The sequence below is a fragment of the Eurosta solidaginis genome, chromosome 1, assembly GCF_040869045.1.
Source record: "Eurosta solidaginis isolate ZX-2024a chromosome 1, ASM4086904v1, whole genome shotgun sequence".
Classification (NCBI taxonomy): domain Eukaryota; kingdom Metazoa; phylum Arthropoda; class Insecta; order Diptera; family Tephritidae; genus Eurosta; species Eurosta solidaginis.
The window spans coordinates 328,972,894-328,989,471 of record NC_090319.1 but is presented as its reverse complement, the minus strand read 5'-3'; the positions used below and the strand labels follow the sequence as shown (position 1 = coordinate 328,989,471).

At 35.8% G+C, this 16,578-nt stretch overlaps 1 protein-coding gene across 28 annotated transcripts in view; it reads left to right on the top strand.

The window, feature by feature from the left end:
• The window catches only part of cnc (cap-n-collar), a 332,362-nt gene that overhangs the window by 269,882 nt on the left and 45,902 nt on the right, over positions 1–16,578 (top strand). For all 28 annotated transcript variants that reach the window (XM_067762112.1, XM_067762111.1, XM_067762118.1 and 25 more), the window contains 2 exons: positions 9,166–9,579; positions 9,650–9,740. In XM_067762112.1, coding sequence (XP_067618213.1) covers positions 9,166–9,579; positions 9,650–9,740 — 505 coding nt within the window. The remainder of the gene's footprint in view (positions 1–9,165; positions 9,580–9,649; positions 9,741–16,578) is intronic.

Sequence of the window (16,578 nt, the reverse complement as noted above, 5' to 3'; positions counted from 1 at the left end):
AGAAAAGGGCGAAGTCAGCAAAGATGATATCGCTACAAGCCATAAGTCTGACGTGGAGTACAAAAGAAGCACAAGCACAAAGTCAATGAGCTCGGAAAGAGAGCGACAGGCGAGCGTTGTCGAATTCTTCTTGGTTTAGACGCGCTGCCGCCTGTTGAGCATACGGACACTTGGTGGTTTAGTTTTTTAGACTAGGAGACGTTTTTCTAATTAAGCACCTGATAGAGCTCTGCATTTTCAGAAGCTGGGTTGATGACTGGCTAGCAGAATATTTGCGCTAACATAAGAAATTACAATTTCGAAAGAGTAGATATCAGAATATATGATATCTTCGGTTGGCTGGTTTGCCAGGCCTTTGGAAGCGGCTTTAGTAAATTCATGGCTCTAGTGTAATTCTTGACTTTTCTCAGAAGATCACCCAGAGATTGGTTGGTTGGTTTCTGTGCTGCCCGGATACTAGAGACTCGAGCCCACTTTCTCCTGGAACCAATAGCTGCTGTTTTTAGTAGTGCTATTCGGTGCTCCGTTCAAACCATTTGATGCGGTCAATGAACCCGCTGACAACTTTTACGAAGCCGTTAGCAACTTCCTGAAGATCCAAAAATATGTAGCTGCCCTTACTTTGAAACCTAGTGTGTGGGCATTCGCTCAACATTAGCTCCTGCAAATTCTTTTAAAATGGATCCCCATTACGTCAGCATGCAGGGCAATCAGCCAGTGCCCGTTGATTGTGGCAGTGATCCTAAAGGTCCTGTGTTCTCCTCTATCATAAATTGGTCATCTCCTGGACCACCTCCACAGCATCAAGCGTTGCCGCTGCCGTTGCAAGTTCGTCTTCCTTCTCGTGCCTTTAATGTTCCTGCGATCAGGGCCCTTATAAGCGTTATGTTTGCGAAGTTAGGTGCGGCTTAAAGCGACCTATTGCGGCTGCCAGCCGAGTTAGGAAGTCGGACTGATAGCGACACCTTAAGTTGCTCAGAGAATACATCAGCTCCTACGCCGCACTCCATTTCGGACCCGTCGATGTATGAATGTCTTTGATTGGACACGTACATGCAGCCTTTCTATAATATGTTAGTGTGTGTTTATTCGTGCGTATTTGTATTAACAACCATCCCAGCTTCAGTAGCAATAATTTATTGAATGTCAACAACAAATACCAGTAGTTACAGAGCTGACAAAAAAAATAACAAATACGAACAAAAATTGTTAACAAATAAGAGCCATCTCGGACATAACCATGCAGCTCTACCTAAATCTCGAAATACGATTAAGTATTTGTTATTTCTAACTGTCCCAACACCTGCATTAGCTATATACATACGTGCCTGTCCGTCTCTAAACCCTGAGACAACTGATTTGCACAACTCATTTTATATTTTTGGGTTGTTTATTTTACCGCTTTACGCAGTACTTAGCTTACACTTGGCTCACATAGCTCTAACTGGGAATTTCAAAGACATCCTTATTGTGGCAAGTAACTATGTACGTATGTATGTATATCCGTATGTGGAACGCACAATCTTTTTCAGTATGCTGGTTATTTACCTGTGGAATACATATGCAAAATACAGCTCCTTAAATTTGTACAGATGCATGTGTGTGAATGTTATTGTTGAGCTGAACCAGCCTACCTCTACTACCACGTACAAACCAAAATAAACAGCATCATCAGAGCTCAATACTCAAACGTGCATCCATCCATTTCAACCTCAACCATCATTGCGTGCCTTCATCTCTCTACACCTCAACACGGCTCATATTCAATTTGTCAGCCAGTTAGCCAGTCGCTTTAACATTGCAACGGATCATCATTGTGTCATAGTTTACTGTGGCATCGCTTAGTCGCTAAGTCAAGTCAATCAGTCACATTTCGTTCGAACATATTTCGGAAAACGTCAAATTGAATTTCAAAACCGCCGTTGATCGTTTCAAGATATGCGCGCGCTTACGAATTGGCTACAAAAAAATTGATTGCCACAAATTGATTTTATCACGCGGCTAAACTAAGAACTTTTAAGCCAAGTTGTGTGAGATTGACATTTTAAAAAGTGAGATTACAATGGAAATAGCGTGAAGTGTTTTTATGTGCTTATTGGTGGCAGCTTGACCGAAATGTTAAAGTGATTTTGTTTCTGTCATATGATTCTTATCAGATTTTCAAAATACCTGCTAATCCAGCGTATGAAGTCAACTCTTATAAAATATATTAGTCGATTGGTATTTTTCGTTTGAATTAAGAAAATTTGCAACAATATTCTTTTCGATCGATAATGCTATGAACGTGTTTACTACGTCATAATATACGATAATTAAGCAATTACCAACTAAGGTTTGTAATTTTGAGACCAAAAATGTATTATTTATAGCTGTGATATAACTAGATGGACTGATTTGATAGAAACCGCATATTGATTGCATTGTACAAACATTGATTAAAGCCATGGAATTCTTGCCTTCAATGATTGTAGTCGAGTCATATTTAAAATCAGTGATTCTTGCACGTCCGTGATTGCAATCAGTGATTGTAGCCGAGACATGTTTGCAATCAATGATTCTAGCGCGACCGTTATTGCAATCATATACTTCTTACAAATGATTGTGGATTGTGACTTATATACACCAATGATTGTACAATCAACTATTGTAAGGAAAATGTGATTCAAATACTCAGAAGTGATTGAAGATTGTAATTTTTACAAGCACACTTGATGAAAATCAAAGGTGATTGCAATATTTGGTTGTACTTTGTGATTGCAATCAAATTTAACTGCAATATTTAACAGCTCTTGCATTGATTGAGTGTACACTGCCGTCCTTAGAAAATTTAAGATTTTTTATGTGCATAACAAATTTAAAGCCTTTGTTGTGAATTCTGGCTACTTTTTAAAAATTGAATACGTTTTGAGTATTGCAAAACATTTAAGTAGCCAGAAGTGATGCGTTTAAGAGTCGATAACTTAACACTTTTGGTACAGATACTATCCAAAATCTGCGGTGCGTCTTTTAATGAACATACAAATTGATTGATATTGACATTAAATAAAATTAATCAAGACTAACTTTTTGTTTAGAAAAAATCGTTTTCTACATTTACATATCGACTACTGTGTAGAATGTCACCATATCCCTGCTGCCATCCTGAAATTGACCTATTTCAGAACTTCCACCCCAACACCACATAGTTACAACTTTTTCTCATAAAATTTCCCTAATATGTCGGCCCGAGCACCAGCTTGCGGAACTTTTTTTTTTGCTTTTTTTTATTTACTGATTTTATAAAACATGTTGATAGTTTAAAAAATCCATTGAAAGATTTTCAAATATCTTGATCCGTGTGACACCTTCGGAATTTTTGACTTTGTATCTGGAGTCTGCGCTATGTTCCAACTTTCGAGTGTCTAGCTTAATTCTTTTTAAATCCGTCTATCGTCTACCGGAATTTCGCTGCTTTCCTCCGGCACACAAAATAAGAAGTGGTCTGGATATTCGTGCAAACCCTAAAATACCTATTACAAATGCTGAGTCCGGTGTCCGTTAAGGTCGAATACCCTCAAAACTTGTTCTAAATTCTTAAAAACCGCCAAATTTTTATATGATTTGTAATAAAATATTATGGCATCCTAGTTGAACGGAACCTAGATTCAGATTGACTACCTCGAACTACATAAAGGTATGTTGGAATGATTAAAAGTACAAACCATCGCAATCAAAGACACGAATGTATTGCACTCTACTTTAAGCAAAACGTTTGGACTATCTCCCTAAAGGCCCAGTAGTCACCTTCCACTGTTAACACAACGACAACAATAGCCGCTCTTTCTTACCATGAAAGCCCGAGACTTAGCAACGAAAATCAATCACTAAATTTAGTAAGCAGCATCGACTCATCTGCGTATGTCCTAGTAAAATACCTTCATTCACTATTATAATAGAGAAAAGGGCCACCCCCTATACTTCCAAATATCTCTGATATGATGAACCGAAATCCGACAGGACACATGTATGAAAATAGTTAGAAAATGTATACTCTCAATTTTTCAAATAATTTAGATGTATTCATTATAAGCCAATTGCTCTGGACAAGGGGGAACCATGCACTAACTTTAATGTCTGATACAAAGATGTGTCCAAAGTGGAGAATAGAATAATAGGAGCTATAAGCTATAGACCGAAGTTCAACGATTCGATACCAATGGGAACCGAATTCACTGCATCCGAAGAGGTTAATACTCGAGAGGGATGTTATATTTAGGACTCTCATGCCTTGCACTCGTAACAAACCAAGTCGAAGGCTGCTGTGTAATAAACGTTTTTTGGCATGGTTTTCCGTGCGTTAAGGACATAAAGCGGAATAAACAGGCTAGCACCTTGCCAAATCGACATCTTATAATCCAGAACTTATCTTTGGGCTGAGAAAGGCTGTTATAAAGTGATTGGGTAACTAGAAAAGTAAGGAGAGTATTGTTTGCTCAGGACAAAAGCAGGTCAAACTGTTGATACTTCCATCAAGAAGAGCATCCGCCAATCTTATTAGTTTAGACAGAGAGAGATACTAAGAAAACTAAATCGATCTAATACAGACATCTGTCTGTTTTGATAATAGAAATAATGTTTCAAGTTTAAAGTCAAAGGAAGATTTTAGCACTGATATTGGCGGACAAAACAATATCGGCGTTATGCCAAAGTTAGGTGAACAGCAAGTATCACATTAAACTGGCGTGAATTGGCATACGAATTTACAATCCCAGTTTGAATGTCAATGAAAGCCTGCAGGGGCTGGTTGGAATGCTTCAAGCCAGTGCAGCTCATCCGAAATGACCTGGGTTAGTTCTGAGCCCGGTTTACTGACCTACATGCAATTGTGTCTGATGTCTCTAAATATGCTGAAGTAACGCTAGGTTTTGGCCGGGGTATGTTGCTGCGGCCTCATACCTTGAAGACGAGAGAACAGAGTAAAGGAAAAAACGTTATTCAGTGATCAGTTTACAGACGGATAAATAAGCCACGCGAAGGTGTGGAGGAGTGTTACCGCTATGGAAAGTCCTTTACCAGATATGAATTCCGTACGCTCCGGTACAATCAACTTTTTGTACTAACCCCGCTGTCACAGGAACGATTTGTTTGACCTCGTTGAACCTGTGAGTTGTCTCAAGTTGCTTATAAATTCTCCAAATTATGTTTGAAGTTAACTGTGCCTGTGCCCGTGTAAAGTCGAGACACAAGATTGTGAAGCTTGTCAATTTCAGTACAATATTATCGAACACCTCTCAGCTAGGAAGATTATGTTAACTGCTTTTTATTTCGAAAGAAGTTTAGATATGTCAAAATTGAATTAAAGTGGGGATGCGACAACACGCTCTGGATAATATTTTTAATTCCTCTTGACCTTGCTTTCCGCTGATGTATTTTGACTACACAAGTACTTCTCAGATCACCGTTCCAGCCTCAGCGGGGGCAATAAAAGCGGCATAGTTGATTGTTTGGCAGCCATATGAATACGTTTTCGACGAGTTGTAATTTAGAAACAATTTTACTTGAAAACCTATTGATCAGTACAAAGTTACTAAAGTCAGCTTTTGGTTGTTGTTGTAGCGATAAGGACACTCGTCGAAGGTTTTGAGGAGTCTTATCGATGTTGATGGTACAAGCCCGATCATCTCTGAACGATTTAATATGACCACATTGAACCTTCTAGGCCTTTCTGTACCCCACTCCCTAGTTCCATGCGGAGCATGGGGTCGCCAGAGCCTCTGCTGCTAAAGAAACAGGATTCGCCCCGAGTAGGTGAGGTTCACAATTTGGTTGGAGAAGCTATAAATTGCGCTGGCAACCCCTTGAAAGGGTTGCACTACACAACCACCTGAATCATTTGCGTATTTAGTCGCCCCTTACGACAGGCCTACCTGCCGCGGTTATATTCTAAGCCCCCTAACCCGGTGAGGGTATGCTTTTGGTATTTTATGATGCTTTACTCAAATTTGAACACATCTAACAAAAAATCAATCGAGATGCACCGTAATAAATATATAATTGGAACGTCAATATATTTTATATGTAAACAAAGTAATTTTTGCTTCAAATTGTATCAATTTTCAAAGAGAATATTGTCGAATCAAAACCTTTCAAAAATCAAAGAGAACATTTTGCTTTGCGCCAAAAACTAGTCTACAATCCTAACCAAATTTGGCTAGCGAATTGTAAAGTGTTAGCTGAATTAACGGAATTGTTATGTAACCTAACAAAAATAAATATGAGTCAAGTAAATTTTTATTCTATACGCTGATACTCCAACGCGATCGGTGTCGATCAATAAACAGCAAAAAATAAAAAAAAAACAAAGTAGTTATTCAAAAAAACGCCGAAACCCCTGAGCGCACTTGTCAATTTTGTTAACAGAAATATTTGAAATCAAAAAGTGCCTTAAAGAGTATTTACCACAAGTATTTCAATTTAATTTCGATCGATCTTAAGAGTGATCACCAGCTGAACGATTGCCTGTCCATCACTGGTCGATTGAGCCGCAGTGTGTACTTGCATGCTTTGAAGCCTTTCGTAACTTAACTTGCAGTGCAGCTGGAGTTTGTTTTTGCGGCGGTAAAGTGTGCTTAAACAACGAAAGATAGCGTCGATCACCAGTGTTCAGATCATTTCATTGTTCATGATTCAATTGTGGTTGGTTGTGGTTGAATTTATGTATTTCTGCTTGTATTCTTGAGAGTCGCCAAGGTGGGAAGTTATACGAGCTGAGCATTAGGTGGTGGTAAGCGAATTGAAATACAAATAAATACGTACATAAATATATATTTTTTTGAATAAAAAAAATTTTCTTAGAAGATAGTGTTATTTTTTAATTTGCTTATTTTTCATCCTATTTTTGTAGGTATAAATTTGTTTTTGTTATGTTAAATACCCAACAGTGCGCATGCGCACGTTTTTCGTCACAAGTTTTCTTGTTTTCCTTCAATTTGATATTCAATTCATTCCTCTAGCTTGTTAATGTTATTGTTGTTATATGGGATTTTTGTACCACTCTGGTGATTCTGTTATAGCTGTATGATTGTAAATCCTAAGAGTATGTTGTTGGGCATTTCGAAAAATTTTGTATGATTGATCATTTATTTATGGCTCGCCAAATGAGGCAGAGTTTTTTCATCTCGCGTGTTGATTTTTTTTATTTCCTATACACTTTTTTTGCATTTTATTACTTATATACAACACATTTCTCTCGCACTAATAATACCACCAACACCTTGTTAAAATATCATCGATTATTGTGCTGTTGAAATACTTGATTTTGTGGCACTCAAAAATACATAGTGAATTAATCATTGCAATACGAATGGTCAATGACAGTTAACGAAAATTTTAACATTCTTGAAACTTTTGAAACAGTGCGGAGTGAAGTATTCCAATATTCAAGCGATATTTCGTGCTTGCGTGCACAATGCGCAAAGTGCGGATGAAATTTCGATTGCACGGATGAGTACGGATGTAATGTTGCTAAAATTCGACGTTCGGATAAAATTCGGATAACCCGGATAAATTCCGGATAATGCAAAATCAAAGCTGAAGCAAACTGAACAGGTGACAAACCCAACCCCCCACCCCCAATAATAATAAAAAAAAACAAATAATGATTGTGGCGCAGAGAGAGTATGCATCGAACATATTCACCTCACTCATCGTTGCTTTGTGCAACTCACTTTGTTAAATAAAAAAAAAAACATATTATTTTGAAAGCACCTGAAGCAAGAATATTAGTTCGCAGGCAAATGAAGTATATTAGTAGATATATATTATTCGTGCTTACGGGCACAATTCGGGTAGTACGGATACAAGCAGGATAGAATCGGAAATCATGGTTAATATACGAATCAAATCTGAATAATAACTTTAGGTCCAGAATGGTGGCGATAAAACTCGCGTATCATATACATACAAGTTTGGAAAATTCGAAAAAATTTAGTGAGTCGGGCATTACTGTTGTTGTTTATAGGTAAAAATAATTTCCAAAGATTCTTGGGAGTCATGCCGAAAAACATAGCTTTCTAAAAACCTTATCGATTCATTCGACAATTCGTACTTAGAGGCGCAAACCGGATAATGCGGATAACGTTTTGCTTCCAAATCGGAATGTGGATAATATTAGAATATTTCGGATAACTTCAGGATAATGCAAAGATTTCTTTCTGTGTCAGAGCACTTAAAGTTTGACTTAACTTCATCCTCCTCATGTTTTCAAGCGAAAGATGAGTGATGTATTCACGCAGCTGGTAACTTTGTCATCTGTGTGCGAAGTAAGGATATTAATTCCATAATAAGTGTTCATGTGTACAATCCGGATAACTAGGAAAAAGTATCGATCTCGTGGCTTAAACATGAATTAAATCAAAATATTACCTATTAAGGATAAAATTTGGATAGCCCGGATAAAGTCCGGATAACTCGAAAGAATGAAGGAATCCCGTTGTTATCCCGATCGGCCATCGTGGTGTGGTGGTAGCGTGCTCCGCCCACCACTCCGAAGATCGTGAGTTCAACTCCCGAACAAAGCAACATCGAAAATTTAGAAAAAGTTTTCCCAATTAGACAAAAGTTTTTCTAAGCGGGGTCGCCCCTCGACAGTGATTTGGCAAACATTCCGAGTGTATTTTTGCCATGACAAACTTCTCAGTGAAAATTCATCTGCCTTGCAGAACATGTAGGTCCCGCCTATTTGTAGGAAAAATTACAAAGGAGAACGACGCAAATTGGAGGAGAATCTCGGCCTAAAATCTCTTCGGAAGTTATCGCGCATTGTATTTATTTACTTTTAATAGGTTTTTATAAGATCCTGTCATAGTGGCAGGTCTCATGCGCATATGAATCCGAGCCGATCCTTTAAAAAGTTCGATTTGTGCTCATTTTCGACACATTTCCGATCATTTTTTCATTGTTAATATTTTCGCGTTAATGAACAATCGACAAAGATCGGCTTTTCAAACACACTTCTGGTATGAGAGTTTAGATATTTAGTTCTAAATATGATGAAAGATTGTGCGTACGGCTAACAGTCGAATAGTTGGGATATTCAGATCGAATATTTTCGAACATACTTATACTTTAAATTTAAATACTGAATTATTTTAAATAATAAATTGTTTCTCGTTTTCACTTTTCCAGGGCCGCATGTCACTTAGTCGTGGCGTTTCAATGGAGCAACGTTTACAAGATATCGCCAGTTTCTTTAATCCAATATCGAGTATGGGCGTCGATATGCCACCCTATCCTCATTATCCCACTCATCCATATCCGTATCAGAGTACAGCACCACAACATGCACAATATCCACCACCACCACCGCCACCGCCACATCCACATCATCACAGTCATCATGCTATGTTACATGCAAATGGAACTTTAGGTGATATTTGTCCAACACAACCTCACTATGGACACAATTTGGGTTCAGCCGTTACGTCCAGCATGCATTTGACCAATTCCAGTCATGAGGCAGATGGTGGGCCTGCAGGTGCCGCTGCTAGCAACAATGGTGGTGGCCCATATAAAATGGAACATGATATGATGTATTATGGTGTAAGTGTTGAAATATTACATGCGAATACGATAGTAGATATTACTAATAAATAACTTCTTTGTTTTGCAGAATACTTCATCTGATATGAACCATACCACTGAAGGATTTATAAACTCAATTTTAAATGATGAAGATTTACATTTAATGGATATGAATGACAGTGAGTACATCGTTTTATTATATGTATATCCTTTGAACGATCCAAAATGAATCGTTTAAAACATACAATATCAACCGACGAAGTAGTTCAGATCTTCTATCTTACACGTGTCAATTGTCATTTTTAGTAGCCATGCTATCCGCTTCCGAATATCTTTTCCGTTTTCGAAGCCGCTAGAGTTTAAAGGAGTTACAGCTAACCTTTTAGCTATACAGTTGCATGGATGTCCAATTGGAAATAGAAGAATTCGTATCGGGAATATTCCGCTCTTTTATTCTGTTCAAGGCATAGTTGACAGTTGCTAGGAAAGTTAATAAGGATTGCCTGTTTTAGTTTGCAATTATTGAAGTTCTGCACTTGACTGAGGGCCATAAAAGCAGTTCTTAGCACATTTTGACCAATTGATCGGTTGTCTTCTTCTCTTTTTACCAATAATGACAAAACCGACGGTTTTGGGAAATATTATTAAAAACGAAAGTCATTTGCGGGATATTGATTCGGTTATTTCCGAAAATTCGCACAATTAAGGTGTTTGCTCGGCCACCTCGGGAACGATTTAATACGGCAACGTCGAACCTTTTAGGTCTGTGGACTTTGTCGCCTTTTACGGCAAGCATGCCCACAGCAAAAATATTCTAGGGGAGCCTGGTTTCGTATGACAATAAACACTATTATCCAGTTGCTATTGTTGAACAATTGGAAACTTATGCGAGCTGCTATATTATCGTTGTATAGCTTTATTGACTCCATACATTTCTACTTCGCAGGGTAGGAGCTTCCTCGTTTATAGTGGAAGAACTTAACTCTTACAAACAACCAACAATGCGCTACCAGCGATTTTGATCACAAATATCACTGTCTCAAATTCAACCCAACTGCAACCCAAACGAAATAGTCATTTTGAAATTGCAAAGTAAAAGGACGCAGACGGATTAGCAAACTGTACCCTGCTCCTTACCTCATCAGCCGAATACTAATTTCTAATGATCTCTCAACGAGATGGCCCGTCATTTCATTACAGCCTGACATTGACACCTAGACATAACGATATTGAAGGCAAGCGTAGAACATCCTTATTCGTGTGTATTGTTGTTGTTTACCTCATAAACACTCTCTAAAGCTTTAAGGTGTTGCATATATCGACAGTCAACGGCCGGATATGAACCCGGTAAGCTTCGATACCAATACCTTCTGATACTAGCCCAGCCGCTGGAACGATTTGTTAAAACCCTCGAAACCTCGGGTCGCCTCAACCTGCTTATCAAAAATCCAAAAGAAGTTTAGTTAACAGTGTCACATAACGGGAAGGAATGCAGGAATTGTGAAAGCTGTACGACGGAATATCCGTAGGTACACTTTACAAGTTCGAAAAATCAGCGCTCATCTATACATAGTTCCAGGTTAGAGTATTTACTGGTTTGTATAATAGGCCCGCGGGCGTTGTTCACGGTCTTTACGACATTAGGATTGGCAACAACTCTTTATTTTTGCAAACGTGTCACTGGGCAGAATTAAGTAGATTATGGCAACTATTAGCCGACTTTTCGTCACTAACCTTTTGGAAATACTTGACATTCAACTTAAAGCAAATGTCTTTGCCAAAACGTTTGACCTACTGACTGTGGCATTATAAGGCATTATAGACCACCGACTTGTGTCCTTAGTGTAAGGGTGATAATTGATGCCATTTAGCCTTTTCATCCAGGTTAGATTGAACTGATCGGTCAATAAAGTTTTTTTTGTTTTCTTTTCTATAATATGAAAATAAGTCGGGTTTCCCTTCCTGACGCTATAACTCCAGAACGCACGAACCGATTTCCACGGTTTTGCATTCGTTGGAAAGGTCTCGGGCTCCGCGAGGTTTATAGCAAAGAAAATTCTTTCTTTTGTTATATCTACAAAAAGACTAGCACAGCTTTTCCTTTCGTCCATTGCTTTGTAAATAGAAGAACAAAAGTCAAGAAGAGCGTCTTCAGTTGACAGACAGTCCAGACCTAAAGCCAAACTGCATTGGACTAAAAAAATGTATTTTATTTAAATAAAACAAAGTCCTACTTTTTTCTGCTTTCTCAAACTCTTTTGATACTGACGACAGTAGCGATAAAGGCCTATAGTTATTTTTGTCTTGTTTATTTCCCTTTTTGAAAAGCGGTAGCACGATGGCACATTTTAAATCTTCTGGAAAAACTCCCGAAGATATACTTAAGTTAAATAAATATTTTAAAATATGGACAATATAAAGAGTTATGTTCTTTAACATGCGATTCAAAATGTTGTCACTACCACTTGAACCGGAATTGTTTAAATTCTTGATAATATTAAGAATTTCTGAGCCTGAAATGGGATCAAAGAAAATGCTGTTACTAGGAGGTATGAACTCTGCGTACATTGGATCTGACTGGCAAATGAAATGATTTGGATCACTTAATGTTTCAGAGACAGTACCTACATTCACGAAAAAGGTATTATAAATACGTTTGAAATTTCGAGAGAGTCAGAGACATCAACACCATCCACACTTAACACAATAGAGTCAGGCTTTCTTTTAGGCCTAAGGTTTATAATTTTATTCACAGCATCCTATTCCTTTTTAAACTCAGCGTGCTTTGCACACAGATTATATTAACTTTGATTGGATAACATTGGTTGTACAGGTATAAAGGAATCGAGATAGATATAGACTTCCATATATCAAAATCATCAGTGTCGAAAAAAAATTTATTGAGCCATGCCCGTCCGCCCGTCCGTCCGTTAACACGATAACTTGAGTAAATATTGAGATATCTTCACCAAATTTGGCTTGTCTGGACCCAGAATAGATTGTTATTGAAAATGAGCGAAATCGGATGATAACCACGCCCAATTTTTATATATATAAAATTTTGGACACAAAAAACCTGATAATTTAGTAAATAATACACCTAGAATGTTGAAATTTGACATGTGGACTGATATTGAGACTTGATAAAATTTGGAAATTTTTTTCAAAATGGGCGTGGCACCGCCCACTTATGATAAAATAAATTTTACAAATATTATTAATCATAAATCAAAAAATCGTTCAACCTATCGTAACAAAATTCGGCAGAGAGGTTGCCTTTACTATAAGGAATGATTTGAAGAAAAATTAACGAAATCGGTTGAAAGACCACGCCCACTTTTATATAAAAGATCTTTAAAAGGGTCGTGGACGAATAAAATAAGCTATATCTTTGCGAAAAGAAGCTTTGTATCAATAGAATTTTACTTTCTAAATTGAATTATAACATTAAATTGTAAAACACTAAGATTTTTGAAAATGGGTGCGGCACCGCCCCTTTTATGACTAAGCAAGTTTCTATATTTCGGGAGCCATAACTCAAAAAAAAATTAACGGATCGTAATAAAATTGGGTACACAAATTTTCCCTATAGCAGAAAATATTTCTAGTCCACGGCAACTTAGATATAAAACAAGTTTAAAAGGTGTAAAAGGGTCGTAGACCTATAACTTAGCAAAAAATAGTTTTGAATCAATGATATTTAACTTATCAAGTTTTATTGTAAATGGGGAGACATTTTTTTTTAACGGGCGGTGCCACGTGTTATGTAGAAAAGTAATTTATCTGAAATGAAATGTACAATTGGAGCTCACGCTGAGTATATAATGTTCGGTTACACCCGAACTTAGACACCTTTACTTGTTTCAGTTGCCATTTGCTGCAAATAATATACGTTGAAAATATTCATCGCGACTTTTGCGTATATCTTTATTTAATCTATATGTCCAGCGACGTACACGTTTTCTGAGCTTTGTGTTAAACGGATGCTTATTTAATCTTTTTTAATAAGGTACGACTTATCCAAGGTTTGAGAGGTAGAAATTACCGGTTAGGAAAAAATCAAATACTTGAAAATAGTTTATATGGTCAGTGTTTTTGTGAACAGATTGTAAAATACAAACTGGGAAAAGCTGCAGTTAGTCAAATCTAAGGTTACCTATTTTACTATTTCTCACAACATTTATAGATTTTACTTTTTGTTTTTCTTTTGCCGTAATTATGTCTTTACACCAGGGATGATAAATCGATTTTTTCATTTTGTACCAAATCATCCAAAAATGTACCAAGTCTTCGGATGCGAATTTGAACGAAACAAGTGTTATATTCTGCTTCTTTATCCGTAAACTGTTTTTAGTCAGGAAACTTTCTAACACAAATTAAAGGTAGTATAACAGGGTAATATGATTTATGAAGAAATACTTTTCCAGTAAGAATAATAAAAGCAGTTTATCGATTGAAGCGTACATTTATGTACATATATAAAAACATTTCTTTATTAAGAACCAGTAAGTAGCATAAAATTATTATTAAAAAAAAGAACAGCTGCATTCAATGCAAACACATTTCATAAATACACTTTAGGTACAAAAGATTTATATTCAGGTATAAAAGTTGGCAAATTGTCGCCTACATCTATACTTATAACTCATCTTTCATTCACTACCTTAACAGTTCTTCTTTGAGTTCTTTAAGTATCTCAGTTGACAAAAAGTTTTTTGGTATCTATATTATGACAACTACTCTTAGTTGATTTCATCAAGTCTTTAGTTTTTATTAAATTCGAAACTGTGTTTATTTGGAGTCTATTTCTACTTTTAGTTTTAATTAAATTTTGTATAGAAAATATCCTTTCTACGTTTGTGGATGAATGTGGAATCGACAATATGCCTTGAACTATTCTATAAATACTGGAAAATATTTGCGCATTTAATTTTATTTTAACTGATCTTAATTCTTCTCAAAAGCTGCATATATTTAAATTCTTGAATTTTTTAAAGCTGTCATGCTCTGCCAAAGCTCTAAATTCAGAATTAATTTTCTCTATTTTATCAAATGTAGATTTCGGAAACAAGTCCTAAATTAAAGGCACAATACTGTTTGTTTCACCCATTGATTTTAAGTAATGATTAGATAATGCTAATGATTGCTAATTAAGCTTCATTTGCGAAATTCTATAATTCATTAAATAACTAGAATTAATTCAACTAATTCCCATTAGAGAATTGAAATTTTTATTCCAATGGTAAATCTAATTGCAATTAGTTGCCATTAGCAAAAAAAATTGGTTTACCTTTACAATTAGAAATCTAATTGACTTCTGCTAATGCAATTAGATATTCAATTAGGTCGAATTAGAGTCAATTATTTTGATAAAAATAAATTTTTTTCAAACAATTATTAAAGTGAACGAATAATGATGTAAATAAATATAAATAATTGATTCTAATTCGTGCTAATTGAATGTCTAATTGCATTAGCAGAAGCCAATTAGATTTCTAATTGTAAAGGTAACCCAATGTTTTTTGCTAATGGCAACTAATTGCAATTAGATTTATCATTAGAATAAAAATTTCAATTATCTAATGGGAATTAGTTGAACTATTTCTAATTGTTTAATGAATTAGAGAATATAAACCAATTGCATCAATTGCTAATTCTAATTGGAATTTAACATGTATGGTTTCACCGCTTAAAATACTTTATGGTAAAAGCCTCGCAGCCCACAACAAAGCTTTATCATTTCAATTTACTTTCTTTAATAAAGTACTGCAAAATTGTATATAAAATTATTTAGCACAGGCCTTAAATATGTGTACGTCATCCTTTTCGAAAAGTTGTTTGATAGAATAATATCCACGTTAACACCGCAGTAAACTTCATCTGGGGTTAAGTGATTTTCGTCTGAATCAATATTTAACATCCAAATAGGAGTGGAGTCTTTTTATAAAATGTCTAATTTGGTAATAAGTTAATGTATGCGAATATCTTCAGACTGCATTTCTATATTCACATTTCATTTAAAATATAAGAAAGAAATGTAAAATAAACTTTATAAATAGGACTTCGATAATTTTCAGATATAAGATTAATATTTTGATTGCTGCTTTTATTTTCAAATACGTAAAGATTTAAATAATACTTGAGGGCATCCCATTGCTCAAGAATTCTATCTATAACTGCTTGTCTAGAAACCACGTTGTGAGGCGTACTTTAGTATAACATGCATTTCTGTACCGAAATGTTCTTGAAAACTCTGAAAGTCTGCCCTCCTAAGGGGGCTGTTACAAAAATGATAGTTTACGTCTTTTAAAAATGTATCAATTTTGTAGGGAAATACATCACAAGCGGCAATTGAAGCTAAATTTAAAACGTGACAAACACATCCATTAACATGAAGATTTTGAACAACTTGCTTCAGCCTTGCTTGCACTCCGCTTTTTGCTCCCATGATAACCGAGCAATTGTCGGCAGTTAAACCAATCATTTTTTTAAGTTGTATTTATTTAATGGTCTTTCAAAGATTTAATAATTGCATTAAAAATAGCTTCCGCGATACTTTCGGTTAAAGGTATCAAATCTAAAATCTATCAATGCACTTTTCATCAAAAATTCGAATCGAACCTGACAAATTTTTTGAAATACATACATATATCACTCGTTTCATCTATTGTTAGAGAGTTATAATTCTTCTGACAAAATACAATTATGGATTTATTATTTTCTGGCCCTGTTATTTGAGTTATTATTTTTTGTGCTTTAATTCTATTGATGTAAAATTTGTTCACAATTTTAGAATCAGTTATGCTATTTTTCATAAGTATATTTAAATGATCCATAACTGTAAATGGCAAATAGTGCTCGGCAACAAAACAACTAAACTATATATTTTCTTCGAAAAATTATAATTTTTTTTTGTACATTCAGAGCTGCTTTGCAAATGACTTGAAGTATAGTGCTGTATTTTTCAAAAATGTACCAAATATGTCAATGTAGTACCATCGTACTTTCGGCAAGCGA